We start from the raw sequence: 27,463 nt of genomic DNA on the forward strand, positions 1-27,463 counted from the left end.
CTGTTTTGCATAATGCCATTAGTCCATCTGAATAGGTGGGCGAGCCTCAGTGTAATGTCTCTTCTGAAAGACAGCAACTCCAACAATGCAGCACTCCCTCAGTACTACACCAAAATGTTAGCCTAGATTACATGCTCAAATTCTGCAGTGGGATTTGAATTCACATACTTCTACTCAGCAGAGGGAAAACTGAGCGAAGCTGACACCTGATGGGTGGACTATGGGTCTGTGCTTTTTTTTTGGCCTTCAGATTTTCTGTTTCTACATAAACCATCAATCAAACTCTCTTCCCAAATTCTTGCTGCTGTCTTTCTCAGCAGTTCTAGCTTTGTCTCTCTGTTGCACCTGCTGGGCAAAAAAAGATTTAAGGAGTTCGCTTAACACCATCTTTCACCAATAACAATATAAAAGTTTTTATTGTGTAGTGTTCAGGCATAACAGGCTCTCCATTCCAGCCAACCTTCTCAACAGCACAATTTTAAACAAACAAAATAAACCAACAATTTCACATTTTATCATTTAAAGCATGTTTTCCAACGGATCCTGGACACATCAAGGTTGAAGAAATGGTTTAAAAGCAAACAATTTTAAACAACACGGCAATCAAACATGAAATAAAAGGAAGCCGGTCCACTTCATTAACTACCTCATTTTTCAAATCAGTAATTTACTCTCCAATGATGGATTTCTGCTTACTGCAGTATCCTGTGTTCAGCTGTTCTCTACTTAGAATTGTTATTCAGGCTAGATGAGCCATACATCACTCCCAAGAGGCAACAGCCTGCTTTCACATGCTGCTCAAGAACTGGGAACACTTCCCTAACCAGGCCAAACAGATTCTAGTGATGGGCAAGGTAATCTAGCTAGTCAATTCTGGCCCTCTGTTTGGAAGGCAAGTGATCTACCAAGGCTTCTTTGTACAGCGTTTGGTTCATTACAGATCAAAATCAAGATAATATGTTTAAACAGTTGAATACAAAACAATGTCTGTACTAAAGACCACAGATTTAAACAAGAAGCAAGAATACATCACAGTTCTAATCGACAATGATTTAGTATGTCTGAGTACTTTAAATACCAACACCATCTCTCAGAAGTTTACTAAGTACACTCTTAGTTCTAATAGACACACATGCTTGCTCTTAGAAATGCAAAAGCAAGTATTTGAGTTCAAGTGCAGATGAAGACAAGGATCTGGTTCTGACTGAGGCAAACTGAAAATAACTAGTCACTTTATATAAATTCAGGACAGAGAGACAGAAACCTCTTAATGTTCTCAAATCTGATCTTTGACACCTTATCAGCAGCAAAACACAATACTCATAGCTTTTGTAAGAGTTCTGTGAGGTGTTAGACTTTCAGCACGCCACTGTTGTATGTTCCACGTATCGACAGTAAAATGTTTTTAAAATATTTGTGCTTTCACTTGCTACTATATTTTCTAAATACTCTACAGCACAGTATTTAGAAAATGTGCAATTGATGAAAAGAAAATATCCGAGTCTTTTTGTTTATTAGTCCAATTCTGTTTAACTGTTATTTTGAGTTGTTTTGGTTCCTTTGGAATTTTTTTTAGTGCCAAAAATATTCTGAATATCCTTACAACACAATATATGCAAGAATTTACACAGTGACCTTTCTGAGTCCATGCATGACGCCTTTGATGCATCAGTAACATAAATATCTAAAATAGTTGCAATTATACAAGACAAGTGACATCTGAAGCAACCATTGCAGTTCATGCCTCTTAATTATCAATTTGGCAAGTTCATACTCAAATGAATGCAGCATACACTCCAGTGGAATACACTTAGCAAAACAACCCTCACCTTTCCATCCCACCTTTCTCCCTGTGGGTTTTCATGCACATATAATCCTAATTATCTAAACTCCCTCAGGCAGTCATGTTGTATAGAGGCCCTGATTTCACCATGCATATTTTGCTGCAATCTGTATGATTGAACTAAAGTACAAAGATCTCGGGAAGCCAACTGGAGTGTCCATACCAGAGAGTCTGGATAGTATCCTGAAAGGGTGTACTTCAGTCTACAAATGTAACACAGGATTGGGGACTTTCAAAATACACTTTTTTTATTATTGCATTCCAGATTTAGATTGTTGGTTCATCCAGATTTGGCGAAGCTTCCACATGTCACTTTAGAATTAGACAAATTAACAGAAACTGCAATGACTCATGTACAGTTTAAAATTTATACATCAGAGATCTTAAAAAAACTTCCACTATTCAATCATTAACTGAACCTTCTACGATTATATTTATGTGCCGCAACAACTGGGCGTTACATTAACTGATCACTTGGTCCGAATGAAAACTGCATAACACAGTACCCAGTAAAATGAACTAAATAAGTTCTGGTATAAACAAAATTCATAGGAACGAGTATGATATTTGCAAAACAATCGTCATTGCAGAGTTTGAGTGTTTCTGTTATAAATGATGACTGTATGTTTACCTAACATCACACCAAGAATTGAATATGGTACTTCAGCATGCACACAAAAGTAAAATGGTAATTACTTACAGTACATAACCTTCCTCATTCTCTGAATTTTTTAAAACTTTCACAGAAATATTGGAATTAATGCTAATCTATGGGAATGGGGGAACGACCTCAAGTATGTTACACTTTGTATATATAGATCGTCCAGACAGTGACATTTCTTAAACGGACAGTATCACAGATAATTTATGCTGCAGGGTGACAATAATTCCTATTTGTAGATGGAGATTGATTGAATGAATGAATAACTATTTTAAGACAAGAAAATAGAATATCTGTTGTACTTTTCCAATGTATATTTGTGTTAAAGGAAACCCCTCAAAAGATTGCTTGGTTTGGGTTGAGATGGATGGATATCAGTGTTGGTCCAATATATCAAAGCCCAGATTACAAAATCCCAATTTATGATTTTACGGTTAAGCAACAGAACACAATATTCCAATTTCAACCAACTTAGGAACAATGATGGATGAGATTCACTCTCATTTAACCTTTCATTTATTCTCATTTTACTTCTCAAAAATGAATTTCTTTCTAAAGAGTATTTTATTTTTTCCATCACTACCAGTTACATTGTTAACATTTATATTAGCTCAACAAAACAGTGATGAATGATTAAAAGTTTCATCTTTCCACAAACCAATTCCAGATGTTTAAACAGAGACCAATACCGCATGTTGGAACTTTTGGTGCACTGGGCTTTTTTTTTTTTTAAAAAGAGGTGTAACAAATCCATCCTTTAAAAAAGTTTTGAAGCTTCATACCGTTTAGCACTGAAGGCATCATTGTTGTTTTAGTGTGGGAGAAAAATAAAAATGAATATAGGTAGTGATGGTAAACTGAGTTCAGTAAGAGATGATAGTGTGTTCAAGATCATTACTAAAGGAAGATCAGATTGAGGCATTGGGGCCTGGATTTCACAGCTGCAAGTGGAGTTACACTTAATGAAGCTTCAAAACCAAAAAGAAAAATGAACATGAAAGCTGTGATGTATCATCAATATTTCAAAATTCAAACTTTCTTATAGCCCTAAGTTTTTGAACATTAGAGCACGATACTTATGTAAATATTTCCAGTTTATAAATTACAAAAAGACCACGTCCATCTGGGTTGTCAGTTTGTGTTCAATGTCTTCGGTAATACTGGAATTATGCTTCTCATTATTTGCAAGGTTCTTGTTCATTCACTCCAGAATTATTTGCTGCTGCTTTTCTTTCCAGTACTCCACAGCTTGCTTGGCTAGTATTTTCTTTAAAAGTACAGCAGAAAAATTGCGTTAAACAAGGTCATCGCTACAGAAAACCTTCACCCTGGCCTGGTTGTCACCGTCTGGCTAACACTACAATGATAAGCAGGGCCAGAGATTTACAGTGATTGTGCAAGTCAAATTCTGTTTTCATTACATGGATTCAAGTTGGATTTCACAGTAACAAAATATACAAAAATGTCTTTTATTCGCATCTATACAGCCATTTGGAATCCTGGCCTATAGCACAAAGCAGAGGCTTGCGCCATATTTGCCGACATAACAATCACTGCATTCCAAATGCAATTCAGTGGGCCAGATTTTGCTAAAAAAAATAATGTCATCTGAATCACACACACCATTATTAGTGCGCAAATTGGCTAGCTACTTGTGGCACCCTGTGAATTGTGAATCGCCATGTTTCTGACCAGTTTGCGCTGGCGCTATATAAATACAAGTTGTTACACTGTTAGCTTTACGAAAACGGCATCTCACGCTTAACCTCCGTGACTTTCATAAAGCTGTATTTGCACATTAATTGCCCATTAAACCCACCACAGAAAATTAAGTCTAGTAATTATCAGCGCAATACCCTGTTTACGACGTGATAATTATTAATGACTGCCCAGAAAATAAACTATGGCCCCAAGTTTCCACATTTTTTAGGAGCAACTGGTGGAGAACGGAGTATCTTAGAAATCGGAATTCTCCACATTTAAGTTTTCTGCAGTTCGAGTCAGGTAGAACAGTTTCACTTTTGAACAGAATTTTTTTTTCCAAAAGGGGGCGTGTCCGGCCACTGACGCCTGATTTGAAAGTTTCCACAGTGAAAACGTACTCCAAACTAACTTAGAATGGAGCAAGTGAAGATTTTTGTAGGCTTGAAAAAACCTTGTCTTCACATTAAAAAATCAGGTGCAGGTTACAAATTAGGCGTCAGAAACGAGGTGGGGCGGAAGGGGGGGGGGGGGAAGGGAAGTCATTAAATTCTACAATAAATCCTTAGTTATACTTATACAAATATTATACAAATAAATGCAACCTGAATAAAAATTTATAACCAAAGAAAAGATTAAATAAACCATGTTCCTACCTGTGTGAAAGTGCTTTAGGCAGGCCTTTCAGGCAGTGGTTTGCTGTCGGGACCGACCAACGGCAGGGGGGGGGGGGGGGAGGGAGGGAGAAAGCTGCAGGAAGCTTCAGTACTTGAGGCAGCCGTTTGCCGTCGGGCCCGACGGACGGCAGGGGGAGAAAGCTGCAAGAAGCCTCAGTGCTGATCATGGAAGGGCAATGTGGTTTTATTAAAAAATGTTAAACATTGAACAGCTACAAAGAATTTGAATAGTCTCAAACAAGTGCATGTGTCCTGTTTATCACAGTCTATCTTTAATTACAGAATGCACTCCCTCACCCTCACACACAGAAATATCAAGAAAATTAAAATATAAGCCTTTGCAAGGGTTCAATAAACAAATTTTCACTTTTTCTGCAGCACTTTTTAAAATGGCCGAGTGCCAATGTTTACTTCAGACTACGCGTGCGCGAACGCTCCAACGCGCACGTGCAGGGTTGCCAGCACGAAAAAAACTCATTTAAATTGTACCCGCCCCCTCCTACTTACAAAATCAGCGCGAGTGGTAGGCTCCGCCCCCTGTGCGCCGCGCCAAGCAGACATCGAGCTGCAAAGCGCTCGCGAATTTTTTTCAGGCGCCGAAAGCTTGGAGGGGCGCCTGTTTTGCCGCGTGTGGAAACTTAGGGCCAATAAGTCTGGAGTCTCATTCCTTCAGATTGTGAATTGTTTTAGGAGATTTTAAAAATGTCAAATTTTATATTTTATCATTTTTTTCGCTTACTTTTCCCTTTGTCTCTTTTCGCTCTCTCGCTCTACATCCAGTCTTTCTTTCCTACATTTTATGTTCCTGATTTAATATTAAATTCACACTCTAATTCACCCTGCTTCTCGGTCCTTCCTCTGCTTATTTCTCAATACTTTAATCTCATTGGTATAGGAGATACACTGTTTGTCCCATTGTTCACCCAGGTCCCAGGTGCCCTGTTGTCCTTGCCGCGCCATTATCAGCTCACACTTCCAGCAACTTTTTGGGCAAAATGTTTTAAAACCTAAACGTGCAATTATAAGTCTATCTAACAGGGCATGTCCTGCTCAAACAAAGTCAGGCAATATAGTGTATAGCAATTTGCGATGTTTCAATGACACGATGAAGCATCATATAAATATAAATATTTTCACATCAATATAGTAGGATAAAAATTGCTCAATTAAGCTGCTCAGTTTAACTTTTGTTAAGTATAGTTGTAATAATCCAGGTGACAATGCAGCTTCTAAAAATGTATCTAACCAATTAATATAGAGCTGCCAAAAACAATAAATCAGTGATGCAGTGGTTTTCTCATTCTTCAAACTATATCATCTTCCTTGTAATAGGATCACCAAGACGGTCCAAGATATTTTAGTTTTGATGTGAATTATATGCATTATTTCACTCACCCCTTCCTACAATAAACAACTCCACACTTGGGTTACCTCATAGGCTTTACTCAAGGGAACCAACTTTCAAGTACACCAGGACTACCAAAAATGGCAGCATTTCACATTTCGAAACTACCTATTCTTATTCCCGAGTCAGATGACAGAGCAGAAACTGGTAAATATTCAAGGTTTCAGTGTGTTCCTTATTCGAAAAGTTACAACTTCTTCAAAACAAGAGACCATTTTTAACAAAAAGGGATATGTATGTAAGAGAAACCTGCTTGCCTGAACATCAGACTTACCTTAAGTCTCTGATAATGATCAACGGTGCCACAGTGAGTCTGCTTTGCTGTCTCCTCGCTTGTGTAGAAGAGGCAGCAGAGTTTGCAGTAGTAGCCAGTTTTTGGAACCACATAATCTAACCCTGAAAGAGAGCATAGTGTATCAATAGTCTTTCTGATCCTTATGGTGCAAATACATCAGTAGAACCATAGCAGACAGTGCAGGCACCATTCCTAGAATTATACCACAGCAGATACTACCCACACTGTACAGGATATGTATTTGAAGATGGAGAGTTTGTAGCTAATGCAGCTCAGATTATTATACAGCATCTACGCCAGTTTACAGAAATCTCCAGAGTAGATCAAATATGTATGAAGTATTTACGAATATCTGTAGGTCATTGGGGCGAATGTGCTTAATCAACAAGAACTATACATTTTCTACGAAAAATGCAAGTTGCTATTGTTACAAAGGTAATGTGGCGCAAAAGTCTACAAAATGTTGAAAGCAGTACCCACTTTGGTGCCTTTTACTACAAAAGATGATGTATTACCACTGCTATGGGTCTTTTTCCAAGCACTTCTGTTAGATTTGGTTGATTGTGCATGTTAGATGCAGTTGTGGTTTCCATATTTAAGGAAGGATATACTTGCTTTGGAGGCAGTTCAGAGAAGGTTCACTCGGTTGATTCCGGGGATGAGGGGGTTGACTTATGAGGAAAGGTTGAGTTATGAGGAAAGGTTGAGTAGGTTGGGCCTCTACTCACTGGAATTCAGAAGAATGAGAGGTAATCTTATCGAAACGTATAAGATTATGAGGGGGCTTGACAAGGTGGATGCAGAGAGGATGTTTCCACTGATGGGGGAGACGAGAGCTAGAGGGCATGATCTTAGAATAAGGGGTCGCCCATTTAACAGAGATAAGGAGAAATTTCTTCTCAGAGGGTTGTAAATCTATGGAATTCGCTGCCTCAGAAAGCTGTGGAAGCTGGGGACATTGAATAAATTTAAGTCGGAAATAGTTTCTTAAACGATAAGGGGTTATGGGGAAGTGAAGCTGAGTCCATGATCAGATCAGCCATGATCTTATTGAATGGCAGAGCAGGTTCGAGGGGCCGTATGGCCCACTCCTGTACCTATTTTTTATGTTCTTATGTCGAATGATTCCAGCATTTGAACTATAAAGGAAAATGCTTAAAAGCTTGGAACGCCCAGTTCCTGGATGGGGCACCTTGACCTTTTAACATTATACTAGTGCTTCTTAGATCAGCTGTTACTTAACCTGCTCACTGAAGAATCTGTTGCTGTTAAACTGTACCCCGAGCACCCAGATAAGTAGGTCTACAGCTAAATCAGAGATACATAAATCAATTTTGACAATGCAGCAAAGTGATTTGTGCATTATACAGTGCTCTTAAATCTAGGATTTCTACTGTGTAGTATTGCCCTCAGGAAATAGTCTGATTCCTGCTGTGTGCTGGTGCCACCCAAAACACAAACACTGGGTTTTACTTGGTTATCAATGACCCCACTAGAAAGTATGCTCATATGGACAAATAGCCTCCTTATAGTCATTGTACAGGCTCACCCATGAAGAGTTAGCTCTTAGGTGAGGTACCAATGTCTGCTAGCACCTGTAGAATGGCACCCAGCAAAGAATCAGTAGAGGTAGAGAAAAAGAATAAAGGGAATAATATGTGAAGGATGCTGAAATAAGATAGAAGCATCAGATTTAAGTCACTATTTAATCCCAATTGCTTTGCCTTGCAAGTGCACGTTTAAGTCAGAACAATCGCATCAATGTTGGACGATTACGTAAACTAAATCTAATTTTTAAAAACCTAGAAAAAATGCCATTTGGCAAAGAGTAAGAACACGAAAAATAGGAGGAGTAGGTCATACGGTCCTTCGAGCCTCCTGCAGCATTCAGTAAGATCATGGCTGATCTTCGACTCCACTTTTCTAGATCCCTCAATCCCCTTAGAATCAAAAAAATCTAGCGATCTCAGCCTTGAATATACTTGATGACTGAGCATCCACTGCCCTCTGGAGTACAAAATTCCAAAGATTCACAACCTTCTGAGTGAAGAAATTTCTCAACTCAGTCCTAAAAGTAGAAATGTGATACAAGTGACTTATCAAAATTAAACTCCACAGAACTCATAGCAAATGTATTGACACCTTACCGACAGGATTGTTGGGTTTATATGGCCCAAGCTTGTATTTATCTGGAAGAGGAGAGAATGCCTGGATCTGCTCACTTGATGGTTCTACACATGTTGTGGGACTGTTTTCCTTCACTTCACTATCTGCTTTTATATCAACTTCAGTATTTTCATCCATAATGTGTCTTAGACCATAACTTTGTGTTTCGGCATCTTGTTCATCTCTGCTGTTGTCAGCATCCATTTTGTCTGTTTGGACAGATCTTATTTTCTGAGACAGGCTGGCAGCTGGATCATCAACCTCATCCAGGGAAAAAAACTCCTCCATATACTCTGGACACCGTATGCCTTCTGATCTCTAGAGGAAAAAAACCACAATACTGCTGATAAAATGTTATAGGTTCATAATGTGATGTAGCAGCTTCACTTTATAGACAAGCTCACTTGTAAATTAAGATCCTTGGGCTGCTTCAATGTTGTTTTTGTCTAAGACAACAGAATAATGGATGAGCTAATTGAGACACGATCGTCTTCATTCACGTCATTCAGATGGGGGTGTGTTACATAGAATTTATTCGTCTGTGCCAGTGTTTATGGTCCATTTGAACTTCAACACCGGTGGGCAGTGGGAAACACTGGGGCATTGCCCTTTTTGAGTTTGATGACCCAAAAGAGCCCTGTAAAGATGCAATTGTCTCCAAATCTTCACTGCATGTCATTTCATTCCGGAATTAAATAGCAGCCATTCTGAAAGGAAGTAAATGAGCAAAAATTCTAATTCATACAGTGAAGCAAGAACTCAAAAAAATTTCAAGAAAACAAATCTGGAATTAAGGGATGTTTCTACAGAGGGTGAAGGCCATATAAAAGGTTATTTGGACTTGGTATTGGAGTTGATCTGGATCAATTCTGGAGCCGAGGCATTTTCTTCCGATAGTGCTAAAGTCTGCACCAACAAGTATTGAAATGGTCCAAGGACGTCAGCAACTGTTATGCTCATCACTCAACTGGAAAGGCCATCAAGCAGCACTGGATTAATGGCCAAATGTAAAGGCTTTGTCACGAACACTGGAGTAGATTATGAAACCTGGTGACCCCCGTGTTTTCTGTTTGGCTATACAAGCCAATGTAGTTCAAGTGATGCATCGTGCAGGAGTATTCCTAAGAATTCTACACAACAAATGTTATTTTCTCTATGATCCTGGAGTAGAGGAGTGCTTCTATGCTGAACTGCACTCCAAGTTTCCTATCTCATGAGAAGGATGCTCTCACATACTCATCACAAGACTTACATTTTTTAAACTGTGGGGGGAAAATTGCGGTTGGAGGCTTCCTGCGGGTGAACGCGACTGATCCATTTTTTTAAAAACGAAAATACCTGGTGGTCCCGGAGGAATGTAGGATTGCGCTCCGAGGCCTAGATTCACAGTCCAGCGTATGGGAACATGTTTTCCAGGCTCGTATGCGTATCCTGGGATCCCGTGGGCCTGGACCACCAATCACAATGCAATTAAATTAAAGATATTAAAAAAAAATTTAATTTAAAAGAATACATTTTTGACTATGTGTTAAAAATGAACTTACCTTCATAGATAGGGTTTTTAATATAAAAATAAGTTGTAACATTTAATTTTTCTATGTTTTAAAACTCTTACGCCTTGTTTTAAAGCTCTTACACCTTTTACCAGGTGTAAGAGCTTGAAGGACATTCGCTGGACAAGAGCACATCTCTGCCCGCGAATATCCTACTCCTGCAGATGCACGCGATTTTGACAGATCGCAAAAGCCGGTTCTTGGCGCATGTGCATCGCGTGCCAAGAACTGCTATTTGTGAGGCCTCTTCAGGTGTGTGCACACCGAACATCGTACGCACAGCGTATGCATCTGGAGAGGCCGCAATTTCCGGGCCAATATTTTTACTGATCTTCCCCAAATGCAACCACTTTCCCTCTCTTCTTCCTTCCTTCCCAAATATAAACTTAATAACTGAAACAGCTATCTGATTTTTCTTACAAGAAATCATGAAGCAGTGGTGACTTCATTAGCTTTATTCATTTATTTTAGTTTGCAGATGAAATTGAAAGTCAGAATGCATTAGCCCCAGTATCAACACGATTGATTACAAGAACACAGAAGATGAAGAGGCGAGGCAGATAGAGAACTGAGCCGTTGGTGTAATGAGACAGGAATAATAAACGATCTCCTAGTAAAAGATCCTCTAGGAATGAGTGATCACAGTATGGTTGAACTTGTAATACAGATTGAGGGTGAGGAAGTAGTGTCTCAAACGAGCGTACTATGCTTAAACAAAGGGGACTACAGTGGGATGAGGGCAGAGTTGGCTAAAGTAGACTGGAAACACAGACTAAACGATGGCACAATTGAGGAACAGTGGAGGACTTTTAAGGAGCTCTTTCATAGTGCTCAACAAAAATATATTCCAGTGAAAAAGAAGGGCGGTAAGAGAAGGGATAACCAGCAGTGGATAACCAAGGAAATAAAGGAGAGTATCAAATTAAAAACCAATGCGTATAAGGTGGCCAAGGTTAGTGGGAAACTAGAAGATTGGGAAAATTTTAAACGACAGCAAAGAATGACTAAGAAAGCAATAAAGAAAGGAAAGATAGATTACGAAAGTAAACTTGCGCAAAACATAAAAACAGATAGTAAAAGCTTTTACCGATATATAAAACGGAAAAGAGTGACTAAAGTAAATGTTGGTCCCTTAGATGATGAGAAGGGGGATTTAATAATGGGAAATGTGGAAATGGCTGAGACCTTAAACAATTATTTTGCTTCGGTCTTCACAGTGGAAGACACAAAAACCATGCCAAAAATTGCTGGTCACAGGAATGTGGGAAGGGAGGACCTTGAGACAATCACTATCACTAGGGGGGTAGTGCTGGACAGGTTAATGGGACTCAAGGTAGACAAGTCTCCTGGTCCTGATGAAATGCATCCCAGGGTATTAAAAGAGATGGCGGAAGTTATAGCAGATGCATTCGTTATAATCTACCAAATTTCTCTGGTTTCTGGGGAGGTACCAGCGGATTGGAAAGTAGCTAATGTAACGCCTCTGTTTAAAAAAGGGGGCAGACAAAAGGCAGGTAACTATAGGCCGGTTAGTTTAACATCTGTAGTGGGGAAAATGCTTGAAACTATCATTAAGGAAGAAATAGCAGGACATCTAGAAAGGAATAGTGCAATCAAGCAGACGCAGCATGGATTCATGAAGGGGAAATCATGTTTAACGAATTTACTGGAATTCTTTGAGGATATAACGAGCATGGTGGATAGAGGTGTACCGATGGATGTGGTGTATTTGGATTTCCAAAAGGCATTCGATAAGGTGCCGCACAAAAGGTTACTGCAGAAGATAAAGGTACGCGGAGTCAGAGAAAATGTATTAGCATGGATAGAGAATTGGCTAGCTAACAGAAAGCAGAGTCGGGATAAATGGGTCCTTTTCGGGTTGGAAATCGGTGGTTAGTGGTGTGCCACAGGGATCGGTGCTGGGACCACAACTGTTTACAATATACATAGATGACCTGGAAGAGGGGACAGAGTGTAGTGTAACAAAATTTGCAGATGACACAAAGATTAGTGGGAAAGCGGGTTGTGTAGAGGACACAGAGAGGCTGAAAAGAGATTTAGATAGGTTAAGCGAATGGGCTAAGGTTTGGCAGATGGAATACAATGTCAGAAAATGTGAGGTCATCCACCTTGGAAAAAACAGTAAAAGGGAATATTATTTGAATGGGGAGAAATTACAACATGCTGCGGTGCAGAGGGACCTGGGGGTCCTTGTGCATGAATCCCAAAAAGTTAGTTTGCAGGTGCAGCAGGTAATCAGGAAGGCGAATGGAATGTTGGCCTTCATTGCGAGAGGGATGGAGTACAAAAGCAGGGAGGTCCTGCTGCAACTGTATAGGATATTGGTGAGGCCGCACCTGGAGTACTGCATGCAGTTTTGGTCACCTTACTTAAGGAAGGATATACTAGCTTTGGAGGGGGTACAGAGACGATTCACTAGGCTGATTCCGGAGATGAGGTGGTTACCTTAAGATGATAGACTGAGTAGACTGGGTCTTTACTCGTTGGAGTTCAGAATGTTATGGGGTGATCTTATAGAAACATTTAAAATAATGAAAGGGATAGACAAGATAGAGGCAGAGAGGTTGTTTCCACTGGTCGGGGAGACAAGAACTAGGGGGCACAGCCTTAAAATACGGGGGAGCCAATTTAAAACCGAGTTGAGAAGGAATTTCTTCTCCCAGAGGGTTGTGAATCTGGAATTCTCTGCCCAAGGAAGCAGTTGAGGTTAGCTCATTGAATGTATTCAAATCACAGATAGATAGATTTTTAACCAATAAGGGAATTAAGGGTTACGGGGAGCGGGCGGGTAAGTGGAGCTGAGTCTATGGCCAGATCAGCCATGATCTTGTTGAATGGCGGAGCAGGCTCGAGGGGCTAGATGGCCTACTCCTGTTCCTAATTCTTATATTAATTTCTTATGTTAAATATTAAATAAGGTTCATGTCTTTGAAAAGTTGTGAGGAAATGTAAAACGGGTTGTGATACGTGTCAGTTACTGAGGATTCATAAAATTAAAGCAAACTTCATCAAATGAGCTGGCACTGCCTGATGGCTAAGGTATAGTCAACTGCGAAGGTCTAGACCAGAGTGGGCCGATACAAAGGGATGGATAATGCAGTCTCAGCTCAGTAGCTGTAGGATTGCTCCCCTGTCGATACTGTACCTTGTTCACTGCTGACCGTATGCTATAATGCATAGTCAACTCATTATAATAAATTATCAGGACTCAAAAGCACACATGTTGGGAACACCATGGGGCCAGATTATCCAGCATAAGAATTCCCAGCGCACAACATGTTGGGAGCACGATAGGGCCAGACTATCTAGCATAAAGATTCCCAGCGCACCACCATGGGGCCAGATTATCCAGGATCTTGCGGAGGCAGCGCTGGTGGTACTTCTCCAGCGCTTTGAGGTGTCTACTGTATATGGTCCATGTCTCTGAGCCATATAGGAGGGCGGGTATCACTACTGCCCTATAGACCATAAGCTTGGTGCCAGATTTGAGGTCCTGGTCTTCAAACACTCTCTTCCTCAGGCGACCGATGGCTGTGCTGGCACAGTGGAGGTGGTGTTGGACCTTGTCATCGATGTCTGCCCTTGCTGATAATAGGCTCCAGAGGTACAGAAAATGGTCCATGTTGTCCAAGGTTGTGCCGTGAATTTTGATGACTGGGGGTCGGTGCTGTGAGGCGGGCTAAAGTGCAATATCCCCACCGGCATCTGTGAATCCCTGGCCCAAGATCGCCCTAAGTGGAGGAAGAGCTTCCTGGAGGGCGTTGAGCACCTCGAGTCTCGTCGCCAAGAGCACGCAGAAATCAAGTGAAAGGAGCGTGCGGCAAACCAGGCCCTTCACCCACCCCTTCAACCACTGTCTGTCCCATCTGTGACAGAGACTGGACAGTCATCTGAGAACTCACTGAGTGATTTCGAGGGACTGCCTACGACGATAAGATTATCCAGTGTAAAGATTCCCCGTGCACAACATATTGGGACCATTATGGGGCCAGATTATCCAGTGTAAGGAGCTCTCAGAAGACCGGTCACGCATACATACAGCTTTTCTAAAAATAAAAATAAATTATTTTGAAGCAGACAGGAAGCAGAACTGCCCCATTTAAAGGAGCTACAGAGAATTGTGACTTTTTGGGGAATTGGAAGCCACCCTGCAATAAAGAACAGCACCAGAGCAGTATGAATGGAGTCACAGAGCGAGAGAACGCTATCTCATCCATGGCCCACATCTAAGAGGAATTGAGAAAGAAATTTGCTGGGTATACAAGGTTGCCAAGTTAAGTATGGTATAATGTCATGACCACATAGAGTATGAATTTCTTAAAAGGACACCCTCCTTATATGTCCACTCCCCCCAGGATATGATGGCAATATTCAATATGTATATGATGGTTGCATGAAAAACGTGGGGTGTGCCCTCAGCCAGTTTTGTGCGGTTGAGCAGAAGCTTAGAAGCAGCAATTCATCCCAGACTCTCTAGTTGCAGAAGGACAAAGTAGGACTGTAAAAGGGATGGGAGAGTAGACAGATACTCAAATGCAAAAATTCTAAAGCAGTGATAACAGCCAAGTAAAAAGGGTATGAACACTGCTGGAAAGGCATGAACCCACCTGTTCCTATATTCCTGCAAATGATAATGTATTACAATCACAGAGTTCAACAATTTCTATGTAAAAGTTGACAGAGGCATATTTGAATGAACTATGTGCAAGTCTCCAACCGTTGAACTTTTAATGCATACCTTCTCAGATAATTGTGCTTTGATTTGAGAGCTTGGTTCTGCATCATCAGACTCCTCCTTAGTTTCACATTCGTTGAAGTGCCCAACTTCCATTTCTGCTTCCAATTCCACCTCCATATCGCCCTCTCCGTCACCAAGTTCAGACTTATCCTTCACTGATTCACCATGCGTCAACACTAAGTCTTCTGCTCCACCAAGTTCCTCGTAGTTCTCAGTATCTGGGGAAGGGTCACCCTGTGACCTTATTTTTGCCACATTCTCCCCTTCTATCTGTTTTGGATCTGTGTCTTTCTCCATTGAAGGAGAGCCCATCTGCGTATTTTCATGGTCTGTTCCCTTAGAATTTTGGGGTTTATCTTGAGCTTTTCTCTTATTGCTGGGGGATCGTGCTCTTTTAGAAGGACTGAGAGAACGACCCCTTTTCCTGAAATCAAACAGCAGCAAAAATGTGAATGTAAGTATCATTCAGATTTTTTTTTTTAAAGTACCACCATTACTGTTTTCTTAATGAAAAAGATCAGAGCTCCAACACTGTGCCACAGAATGGCATGCTGTTGGTTTATATCAGTGATTACTTGGATTACAAGCTCCTGATTTCAGCTGGTATTAGGGGAACAAATGCCAAGCATTTCCCAACAGAGAAAAAAAAATCAATGAAATCTGATATAGAGGCTTTCATGCATTCCCTATAAGTTGGTGACATCGACGGAGGCCTAGCAATTGGTCACTTGTCCTTTCAGTTTATAATTGTGCATGGCATGGGAGTGTATAAATTACCTTGAAAATGTAAATACAAAACAAAATACTACCCATTTAACCAGCAAGAACTGGCTCTGAATCCACCCTAGGCTAATTGTATTCTCTTTTTGCTTCAGTCATAAGGGTGCAGCATTAAATGTTAGGGTAAATTCAACCAGCCGATTCCAAGTTCAAAATCACTAAATTGTCCCTAATTAAGGACTAATTAGTAATCGCAATATTTAGACTCTTAAGATTGGTTGTCATGCAAATTGAATGTCCTATTGCTGCAGGAGTACAGTATGCTATGAGTAGAAACAAATCTATTACTTTAGCCTGAACAGAATAGTCTGATTGTGTATGGAGAGTATCACAGTGGGCTCAGTGCAATAAGAATGGTTAAGAGGCATTGTTGGCGCTGTAGCAAGTTATCCCACTCACTTCATGCACAAGGACACAGAATTCTATTCATAGAAGACTCAGTCGACGTTGAACACAAGTTATCAAGCAAGCATTGGGAGACGACCCAAATTGTAAAGCCTACGTTACAGTGAATAGAATGTTTTGTGGGTGAGTGAGGAGAGATTACACTAATTTCTTCTCTCCTTTCTGTTTCTATTTCTTTTCACATGCTGCAATCCAACTACGACAGAGATGGCAGTCACCCAAAGCACAAGTCTTCACCAAAGATGTCCTGAAATTAGCAGCAGAGATGTGAATAGCAATGCTGCCCTTGTTACCTATGGACCAACAAGTAGTCTCTGCTTAGCTACCAGTGTGGCAAAGTAACTTGATACTCCAAAAAGACATCTGCACAAATCTTACGCTGTGGATATATGTAAAGTGATTGAGTTTACATTTCTAAATATTTATTAATGGCTAATATGGTCTGAAATAACTTACATTGTAGCATGGTATTTACTTAATTCCCCTCCAAACAAGTTACAATAATTCTCAATGGGTTACTGCTTAAATGTAGCCTACATAGGTGAACAGATTTTCTCTCTCATACTTTTAAGTATATAGCTTACCGGTTTTCCCGCTCGCTGTTTCTTAACAGTTCGTCAACCCCTTTGCCTTGTTTCTGAAAGAAGAAATTAAAATATCAACTCCCCCTTTGCAACCCGAGTTAATTCTTGAAGTATGCAGAGGATTCTTAAAGTATGAGTAGTAACACCAACTCCTTTAATTAGCAGAGGTATTTTCTTGCTATAGATTTTAAGATACTTGTTTGTTAAGAGTATGACAAAGTATACCATCATCATTCTATTATTATACATCAAATGCAACAGAAACTTCCATGTGTGTGACATAAGATACCAGAAGATTAATGTGCATATGCAGTCTACGTGTTCTGGTACACCGTGATATGTATCTAAAATCATTCAGTTGTTTAAATTACCAGTCAATGCTGCTCATTGGCACTGCGCTGATTCTGCTCAGGCAGCAGTGCAGTGTCTTTTGGTTGAAGCAAATGATGCCACAAATTGAAAGAGCATTTTTGGGTGTCAACAGTCTGATTTTGCTGACCCAGATCCCAAAACCTTAGCTTTATCCAACCATTCAACGGGCTCAATCCATATGATCACGAGATAACATTAGTCACATGACTTACCCTCAACACTAGGTTCTTGTATTTTTGAGACAGATACACTTTCAGCTCTCTGCCATGGAACATTAGAGGTATTTTCTTGAACTTTTCAATCATGGTCATCGCTATATGATGTGTTTCCATTTCCAGGAAAACCTATGGTTGAAATAAAGGATCATTAGGAAGTATAACTAAGACTTGAAACACTTATGGGTTCAGCACCATAGTAGAAATAGATTAATTACTATAGGCAGACATGTAATTAATCTTTGAAATAAGTTCACTTAGAATTAGGAATGACCATTATCTTATTGGGGAAACTCACCATTAACACCATCTTTTCACCATCAAGAAAATTGACACCTGGGCAGCAGGTATTCCTCCCTCCCCTGTTAATTCATAGACTTCATATTAAACAGGCCTTCCTTTGAATTGTTTTAAGGTCTTGCACACTTGTAACTATTTTTGACCTTAGCTTTATTACTATGGGCTCAAATTTGGTCCACCCGTTTTTTCGTTGCACTCACCAGAGATGTGCCGACTTTGTGGACTGAAAACAGCGCCTAAAAAATCTCCCCCGATTCTGGCCGGTGTGTTGCCTCTCCCGGGGCTTGGCACGGCGTGGCCAGTCGACTGGGGGAGGGGGGGGCAGAGCTAGGCTCTGCGCAAGAAACAGTGCCGGCAGCTGTGCGCATGCACATTAAAGCATTCGCGCATGTGAGTGCGTAACATTGGCAATCGGCCATCTTTAAAGGGAAACGAAGCTGCTTGATTTTTGGTGCCAGAAGGCGTGCTGTGGAATAAATCAGCTGCTGGAATCAGTGAGTGCTCTGTGTTGCTGCTAAAGTTCCAGAAGGAGTGCTGCATATCTGAAAAGCATTGCTGCATGCAAAATAAGGACTGTGTGTTTTGAAAAATCACTGAGTGTCAATTCAATACAGCAATGCAACAACGTGCACTAAGAATGAAGAATTTCTTGCATGACGAAGTGGAGATACTAGTTAATGTCATTGAGAACAAATGGCAGGAGCTGGATACCAGCAACAGAGGTCACACAAACGTGCCACCCAAAGAAATGAAGAAATGCTGGAACCAAGTTGCAGAAGATTACTGCGCAGTGGTGCATACCAGGAAATCTAGAAGCCAGTGTAAAAATAAATGGCAGGGCCTTGGTCAAGTAGTTAGTGTAAGTAATATTTTCATTTATTCAATGGAATTGCAATTTTAAATGTGACCAGCTGTATATGTCCCACCCAGCAGAAAGACACCCTCTCTAAAAAGTTGCATCTTCATCTTTGCAGAAGAAATTGGCCCACAACAAAATGGAAAGAACTCGAACAGGAGGAAGCCCGCCAAATCTGCACCAACTGACACCCTTGGAACAGAGGGTCGCTGCTTTGATGGATCCTACCTGGAAAAAAACAATCAGTACTGCACAAGCTGGGCCCACACACGACGGAGAGGATAAGTCCTGAAAATTCATCGTGGCCCTTCAAACCAATCTGCTGCCTGGCCTGCTATGTGTGAGCCAACTCATGCCACCCATCCTGCACCCTGCTCTGCTGCTAATAATTTGACTGTTCTGTTATATTTTGCAGAACTTGATGCCAATCCTGAAGATCCAGAAGAAGATCAGACGAGTACGAGCCGAACCCTGCAGACTAACTTGGCCGGGGGGGGGGGGGGGGGGGGGGGGGAAAGAGAGGAGATGGGCATGGAGATGGATGAAGGGGACAATGCTGTAATGACTATGAATGAGGCCACGTTAATCGAGTTGGCGTTGCCAGACCCTTCCATGAGTTCTGGTGTGACATTCCATGGTTTCAGCCCGTCCATATATAGTGGTTTAAGTTCTGATGTGACATTCCATGGTTTCCCAAGGTCCGAGGTTGCTGGTCCCAGGTGGTGATGGGATGCAGCATGGAACACCCAGGGCACCACCGTCCCAGCTTGCGGGTCCCAGTGGTGGTGGGATGCAGCATGGAACACCCAGTGCCCCACCATCCGAGGTTGCGCCTCCCAGTGCTGGTGGGATGCAGCATGGAACACCCAAGGCCCCACTGTCCGAGGTTGCGCCTCCCATTGGGGGGGTTGCCGCGAGGCAGACCCAGGGTGAGGTTAAGGAGAAACCGACCACACTCTCCTGAGATGCAGGATGCAATAGATGTGGTTTAGATGATGGCATTGAGTACGGAGTGCAACGACCTTACCCGATCACTCGTCCACACCATCAGTGGGGTGGGTGATGAGGTAACGGAACTGTCGGGAGAAATAACAATAATCGCACGGGAAATGGGAACAATTAGTGAGGGAATAGTGTCCATGAGAGAGAGGGAATGTTGCTGTGCTTTGTTTAGTGCTTTGCAAGGTTCTCTCTGCTTCCCTTCCCGCCCCATCCCTGGCGAATGGTCTCAGATGTACCTACCTGCGCTGATTTCTTAACTCTCCGCAAGGGTTTTCTGTGCGGCCACATACGCTGTCCTAAGTTAGTTTGGAGCAACTATTAGCTGCCCAAAGTGGCTTAAATGGCCAAAACAGGCGTAGGTGGCTGGTAATGCCCCCTTTTGAAAAAAAAAACTAAACTGAAAAAATCCTAACTAACTCACTTGCACTGGCGCATATTGAATGTGCAAAATGTGGATTTTTAAGATACTCCAGAAAAATCAAGTTGCTCCAAATAAAACGGAGCAACTCCTGGGCAAATTTGAGTGCTATATATCTAATGATAAATCATCCTTAAAATAAATTCAAGTATTTACTCACAATCGGTGTTATCATTTTTGGTGCAACTTTACCTCTACGAAAAACTACAATAAAAATAAAATCGGACGGACCACACAGCATCGACCTAGATACCACATTCGGACACGACAAAGGCACACCCCCAGCCCAGTCAACCTTGCAAAGTCCCCCTCACTAACATCGGGGGACTTGTGCAAAAACTGATAGAGCTGTCCAACAGATTAGTCAAGCAACAACCTGACAGTCAAACAGACAGCATCATACCTTTCAGTCGACGTTCCAGTCCCCTACATCACCATCTCACTGGCAGGACAAACTCACCAAAGGTGGCAGCACAGTGGTATACAGTTGGGAGGGAGTGGCCCTGGGAGTCCTCAACATTGGCTCCGGATCCTATTAAGTCTCATGGCATTAGTCAAACATGGGCAAGGAAACCTCCTGCTGATTACCACCTACCGCCCTCCCGTAGCTGATGAATGAGTACTCCTCTATGTTGAACACCACTTGGAAAAAACACTGAGGGGGAGCAACGGCACAGCATATATTCTGGGTGAGGAACTTCAATATCCAACACCAAGGGGCTCGGTAGCACCACTAGTGCCCGAGCTGGCCGAGTCCTGAAGGACATAGCTGCCAGACTGAGCCTGCAGCTAGTGCTGAAAGAACCATCACAAGGGAAAAACTTACTTGACCTGTCGCAGACGCACCTGTCCATGACAGTATTGGTAGGAGTGACCACTGCACAGTCCTTGTGGAATCCAAGTCCTCTCTTCACACTGCAGAGACCTTCCATTGTGTTGTGTGGCACTACCACTGTGCTAAATGGGATAGATTCAGAACAGATCGAGCAGATCAAAACTGGACATCCATGAGGTGCTGTGGGCCATCAGCAGCAGCAGCCACAGCAGAATCTGTAATCTCATGGCCAGGCATATTCGACACTCTACCATGACCATCAAGCCAGGGGTGCAATCCTGGTTCAATGAGGAGCATAAAAAAGCATAACAGGAACAACACCAGGCATACTTAAAAATGACGGGCCAACCTGGTGAAGCTACAACACAGGACCACATTCAAGCTAAAAAGCAGAAGCAGTAGAGCTAAGCGATTCCACAATCGATGGATAAGATCAAATCTCCACAGTTCTGCCACATCCAGTTGTGAATGGTGCTGGACAATTAAACAACTAATGGGAGAAGATGGCTCCATGAACATCCCCATCCTCAATGATTGTGGAGCCCAGCACGAGTGAAAGAGACAAGACTGACGTGTCCGCAACCATCTTCAGCCAGAAGTGCCAAGTGGATGATGCACCTTGGCCTCCTCCTTCAGCCAATTAGATTCCCTCCACGTGATATGAAGAAACGGCTGAGCTCACTGGTTACAGCAAAGGCTATGGGCCCAACAAAAGCCCAGCTGTAGTGCTGAAGACTTGTGCTCCAGAATTAGCCACACCTCGAGCCAAGCTGTTCCAGTACAGCTACAATACTGGCATCTACCTAACAATGTGGAAAATTGCCCAGGTATACTCTATCCACAAAAAGCAGGACAAATCCAATCTGGCCAAATACCGCCCCATCAGTCTACTCTCAATCATCAGCAAAGTGATGGAAGGGGTTGTTGAGAGTTATCAAGCGGCACTTACTTACCAATAACCTTCTCACCGATGCTCAGTTTGGGTTCTGCCAGGACCACTTGGCTCCAGACCTCATTACAGCCTTGGTCCAAACATGGACAAAAGAGATGAATTTCAGGTGAGGTTGAGTGACTACCCTCTACATCAAGGCAGCAGTTGACAGATTGTGGTATCAAGGAGACCTAGTAAAATTGAAGTCAATGGGAATCAGGGGGATAACTCTCCACTGGCTGGAGTTATACCTAGCACAAAGAAAGATGGTTGTGCTTGTTGGAGGCTAATCATCTCACCCCCAGGACATCGCTGCAGGAGTTCCTTAGGGCAGTGTCCTAGGCCAAACCACCTTCAGCTGCTTCACCATTGATCTTCCTTCCATCAAAAGGTCAAAAGTGGGGATGTTTGCTGCTGATTGTACAGTGTTCAATTCCATTCGCAATTCCTCAGATAATGAAGTTCATGCTCGCACGTCGCAAGTTCTGGACAATATTCAGGCTTGGGCTGATAAGCGGCAAGTAACATTAGCGCCACACAAGGGCCAGGCAATGACCACCTCTCCATGGCATTACCATGATCAAATCCCCCACCATCAACATCCCAGGAATCACCATTGACCAGAAACTTAACTGGACCAACCACATAAATACCGTGGCCACAAGAGCAGGTCAGAGGCTGGGTATTCTGTGGCAAGTAACTCGCCTCCTGATTCCCCAAAGCCTTTCCGCCATCTACAAGCCACAAGTCAGGAGTGTGATGAAATATTCTCCTCTTGCCTGGATGAGTGCAGCTCCAACACTTAAGATGCTCGATAGTATCCAGGACAAAGCAACCCAACTGATTGGCACCCCATCCACCATCTTAAGCATTTACGCCTTTCACCACCGGCGCACCAAGGCTACCAGCTGCTCGATGCACTCCAACAACTCGCCAAGGCTTCTTCGACAGCACCTCCCAAACTCATGATCTGCACCATCTAGAAGGTCAAGACCAGCAAGCGCATGGGAACAGCACCACCTTCAAGTCCCCTTCCAAGTCACACACCACTCTTTCTTGGAAATATATCGCCTTTTTTCATCATTGCTGGGTCAAAATCCTGGAACTCCCTACGTAACAGCACTGTGGGAATACCTTCACTACAAAAAATGCAATGGCTCAAGGTGGTTCACCAACACCTTCTCAAGGGCAATTAGGGATAGGCAATAAATGCTGGCCTTGACAGCCACGCCTACAGCCCGTGAATGAATTAAAAAAATATAGCATCAGCTCTAGTATCGTGCTTCATAAAACACATTGAAAAACAATGACTTATCACCTCAATTAAACCTTGTGCTTTCACACCTCTTTCATTGGTCCACTGTTCAGCTTGAGATGGAGATCTAAAGAAGATGCCATCCTAATTTCTACTTGCTTATGCCATTTGTTTTTCCAACTCCTGCAATGACAATGATGTCATCCCTCACCAATAATGCTGCTCTTCATAGCTCATTGGATCTATGGTTGCCAAACCATTCATACATACTTTTGCTTCCTCCAATCTCCAACTTCTGCTCATATATCTGTGATGTCAATATTTCATCTCAGTGTTTATATATACCCTATTGCCAGTAATTAATTCTGAATTCAACGTTGGGAGCAGTAAAGCTGTTTTAGTGATGTTACAATTAATGCTAATGAGCTAATCAACAGAGGGGAGGGAGGGAGACAGATTGATAGAAAGGAAAAATAAACAGAAAAAGAAAGGAAAAAGAAACGACTTGGTGTTATCACAAAAGCTGCTTCAAAAACCAATCCATCACAAAAGCCCAGCCACTCCTGATTAAATGTACCGTGTGTAGGAATGGGCAACTCATTTAACAATCATCATTTTCTAGCAGTTTGATACAACTCAACAAGGCTTCTTCGGCAGAACCTCCCAAATACAGTGCAGATGCGTGGCAGCACCATCACCTCCAACTCCCTCTTCAAGTCACATCCCATCCTGACTTGGACATATGTTCCTTTATCATCGCTGTGTCAAAATCCCTACTAACAGCATTTTGGGAGCACCTTCACTACGCGGATTGCAGCAGTTCAAGACGTGGCCACTACCACCTCGAGGACATCTAGGGACGGCAATAAATGTCAACCTTGCCAGTGTTGCCCACATCCCAAGAATTTAAAAAAAAATCATCACTTGTATAGCTTAGATGGCAGCTAATTGCAATCTGCACCAAATTTGCAGTCAAGTATTAAAATTCATCGCAACCTACTCTGTTTTAGCTGAGAACCCGACATGCCAAACAATTACTGAATCAAAATAAATGCCAATCCAATTTGAATGATCATTTTGAATGATCCAAACTAAGCAGGATTGTCAAATGCTAACAGAACGAAAAAGCAAAGAAATTTGCAAGCACAGTACAAAACTCCTTTCAGATAGTCTGAAAGTGAACAAGTCTGAAAGTGAACAAGGTGTGTTCTGTATCTTTTGGAACCTACAGCACAGTAATAAGTATAATTTTGCAATCACTAATGCCAACAAGTCACCCCCACTGGTATTAATTTGTAAGTTATTATTTCAAACTGAACTCACCCCTCAGAAAATGAGACATTATGCCGTACCATTAATATAATTGTATTACTCAAGTGAAATATTTCACATTATTGTTAACATTTTATATCCCACCATACCTGATTCTTAACTCTCATTAGTAAGTAGTTGGTCACTTTTCCAAATGGCATACCGAGGCACACAATTTCTGAATCAGAGTAGCCAACAGAAGGCAAGTTGCTGATGTGGACCACCCGGCTGCGTTCTTCACTTTCTTTGCCCTAAACAAAGTGGTGAAAATCACATTATTTAAACTGCACAATCCCCAACATCTTAACTGCTGACAATTACTTATCAAGAATGTCTTCACACAGAAAACATATCATCTTTATCATCTCGCAGTCTCTCTCTGCGCCACCAACGCAGAGGTTGATCAGATTTGAAGCCCCACCCAGAAGTTCAAATAGAAGAACCATAAAACTAACTCGTCACTTCCCAGCACTGCTCATATTCACTGCAAAATTATGCTGACAAAATACCCACTGCTCAGTAGTGCTGCCCAATAAGTTACCAGTAAAACTTTTCAATGTAGGAATGCTCAAGTAGCAGAATATTGTCCAAATCCTTTTTTTTTTTAATTTAGAATCTTTTACAAGTTTCAGTAAGATTTAGAATTGTCTGATACATAAACAACTGATTGGTTTAATTTTGCGCTTTCCATTTACTGGTACAGGTACAACGTCCAAAACCCGGAATCCTCGGGACTGAGTCTGTGCCGGAGTTTGGGTTTTCCCGGATTTCAGAAAAGAAAATCAATAGTGTGAAATCTGGAATCCTCGACCGAATCCGTGACGGATTTCAGGTTTTGCTGGATTTCAGACCTCGCCGCTTGCACTCAGGGCTATCAGGTGCCGAAGGGAAAAAATCCCGACCCCAGTGATGGGTCAACCCGTCCAGGTAGGGTCAGTGAACCCAGTGACTGGTCATTGATGAGCGGGTCCCTGGGTGAGTGCGGACTGTTGGCAGGGTGCCACACAGAGGTGCTAAATTTCCATCACTCGCTCATCTCCTCTACACCCTACATTCATCCCATTTTTGTTCCCTCATCTCTCGCTGCCCGTGTCGCCATCTTGGCCGCTTCAAAATGTCTGGTTTTCGGAGAATAATTCCGGATTCCGGATGATTCCATCCACGATGCACAAAATGTCTGGTTTTCGGAGTTCTGGATTCAGGACGTTGTACCTGTATATTTCTTTTACTTTACACTGCCTCAAGTGTAAAGAGGCATCATCATGGAGGCACGAGAAGAGAAAGGCACAGACGGGAATCATTAAGAGAATCGGGGACAGCCTGAACAACCTGAAAAAGAGAACTCATTGCAGCTTGGGGTCGTCAAGTTCTCCTACAGGATATCCTTTTGTTATCCAAAAATTAACAGTTTTATATGCATCATTCCCTTGCTTGTCGCAAATATGTCTATGTAAAATTGCCTTAAATCTTCTATTCAACCCATAAATCTCCCACTCATGGCACTGTAAAAACAATCCAAAACTTTTGTAGGAACGCACTCAAAGAAACCAGTTTTTTTTCCATTAACCACATTGGTTTGAATGCCCATTGTTGACTTCCACAATGTTTTCCCTTGGTCACAGTGTATTACATTATGTGCTCCTAAAGCTAGTTTATCTCAATAGCAGGAGTGAGGTGGCTGGCTGCTGTACATGTGTCTCTTGTGCCCCTAAAAACTGGAATTTTCACTGCCTCCAGGACTCATGAAGTAAAGCTGCTTGTGGAACATGTGGACATTTCCAGGATTTGCAGTGCATTGCGACAAGCAACTTTGTCTCACGATTTTTGATGTCAAAAATATGCATCAATTATTGCAGTCCAGCAATTGGCATGATAAGTCCAACATGCTGATTTAAAAAAAAGGATAGGAGTGGGAGAGCTGGACTCAATTTCCAAGCTCAACCTCCACATCAGTTCTCAATTTGATGATACAGCACTGCTGACTTGCATCTTTTGCTCTTTAGCGAAAAAAAGCAAGAAAGTTTTTTGTGGGCAGGCCCTCAACATCCACATATTTATTTACTTAAAATTACATGTTTAGCTAAAGACCTCTTTATAAAAGACCAAAACAGCATTGCAGGTGATAGTCATTTTGGAATTCAAAATATTTAAATACAAGCAGGATTTGTATAAGTGAACTTCACACAAAATTCCTAAAGTACAGTTGAGTCTTCCAGTCATATTCTGTCAGATGGACACAATTATAAAATTATTGTACTACAATAGAACAACTTTCCTGATAGAGAGAATGGGAGAGAGAGGACAGGAAAGAGAGGGGAGGGGGGGGAGAAAGAGAGGGGAGGGGGGGAGAAAGAGAGGGGAGGGGGGGAGAAAGAGAGGGGAGGGGGGGAGAAAGAGAGGGGAGGGGAGGAGAAAGAGAGGGGAGGGGGGGAGAAAGAGAGGGGAGGGGGGGAGAAAGAGAGGGGAGGGGGGGAGAAAGAGAGGGGAGGGGGGGAGAAAGAGAGGGGAGGGGGGATGGCGAAAGAGAGGGGAGGGGGGATGGCGAGAGGGGAGGGGGGATGGCGAGAGGGGAGGAGGGATGGCGAGAGGGGAGGAGGGATGGCGAGAGGGGAGGAGGGATGGCGAGAGGGGAGGAGGGATGGCGAGAGGGGAGGAGGGATGGCGAGAGGGGAGGAGGGATGGCGAGAGGGGAGGAGGGATGGCGAGAGGGGAGGAGGGATGGCGAGAGGGGAGGAGGGATGGCGAGAGGGGAGGAGGGATGGCGAGAGGGGAGGAGGGATGGCGAGAGGGGAGGAGGGATGGCGAGAGGGGAGGAGGGATGGCGAGAGGGGAGGAGGGATGGCGAGAGGGGAGGAGGGATGGCGAGAGGGGAGGAGGGATGGCGAGAGGGGAGGAGGGATGGCGAGAGGGGAGGAGGGATGGCGAGAGGGGAGGAGGGATGGCGAGAGGGGAGGAGGGATGGCGAGAGGGGAGGAGGGATGGCGAGAGGGGAGGAGGGATGGCGAGAGGGGAGGAGGGATGGCGAGAGGGGAGGAGGGATGGCGAGAGGGGAGGAGGGATGGCGAGAGGGGAGGAGGGATGGCGAGAGGGGAGGAGGGATGGCGAGAGGGGAGGAGGGATGGCGAGAGGGGAGGAGGGA

At 42.6% G+C, this 27,463-nt stretch overlaps 1 protein-coding gene across 2 annotated transcripts in view; it reads right to left on the reverse strand.

The window, feature by feature from the left end:
- Nucleotides 1-388: 388 nt before the first annotated feature.
- The window catches only part of LOC139262958 (matrin-3-like), an 81,733-nt gene continuing 54,658 nt past the window's right edge, over nt 389-27,463 (reverse strand). For both annotated transcript variants that reach the window (XM_070878337.1, XM_070878338.1), the window contains 7 exons: nt 24,435-24,575; nt 17,414-17,545; nt 16,830-16,882; nt 15,061-15,484; nt 8,730-9,066; nt 6,562-6,683; nt 389-3,771 (listed from right to left, as the gene is read on the reverse strand). In XM_070878337.1, the coding sequence (XP_070734438.1) occupies nt 3,706-3,771; nt 6,562-6,683; nt 8,730-9,066; nt 15,061-15,484; nt 16,830-16,882; nt 17,414-17,545; nt 24,435-24,575 (1,275 nt within the window). In that variant the 3' untranslated portion in view covers nt 389-3,705. The remainder of the gene's footprint in view (nt 3,772-6,561; nt 6,684-8,729; nt 9,067-15,060; nt 15,485-16,829; nt 16,883-17,413; nt 17,546-24,434; nt 24,576-27,463) is intronic.

The sequence above is a fragment of the Pristiophorus japonicus genome, chromosome 4 (genome assembly GCF_044704955.1).
Source record: "Pristiophorus japonicus isolate sPriJap1 chromosome 4, sPriJap1.hap1, whole genome shotgun sequence".
Lineage (NCBI taxonomy): Eukaryota > Metazoa > Chordata > Chondrichthyes > Pristiophoridae > Pristiophorus > Pristiophorus japonicus.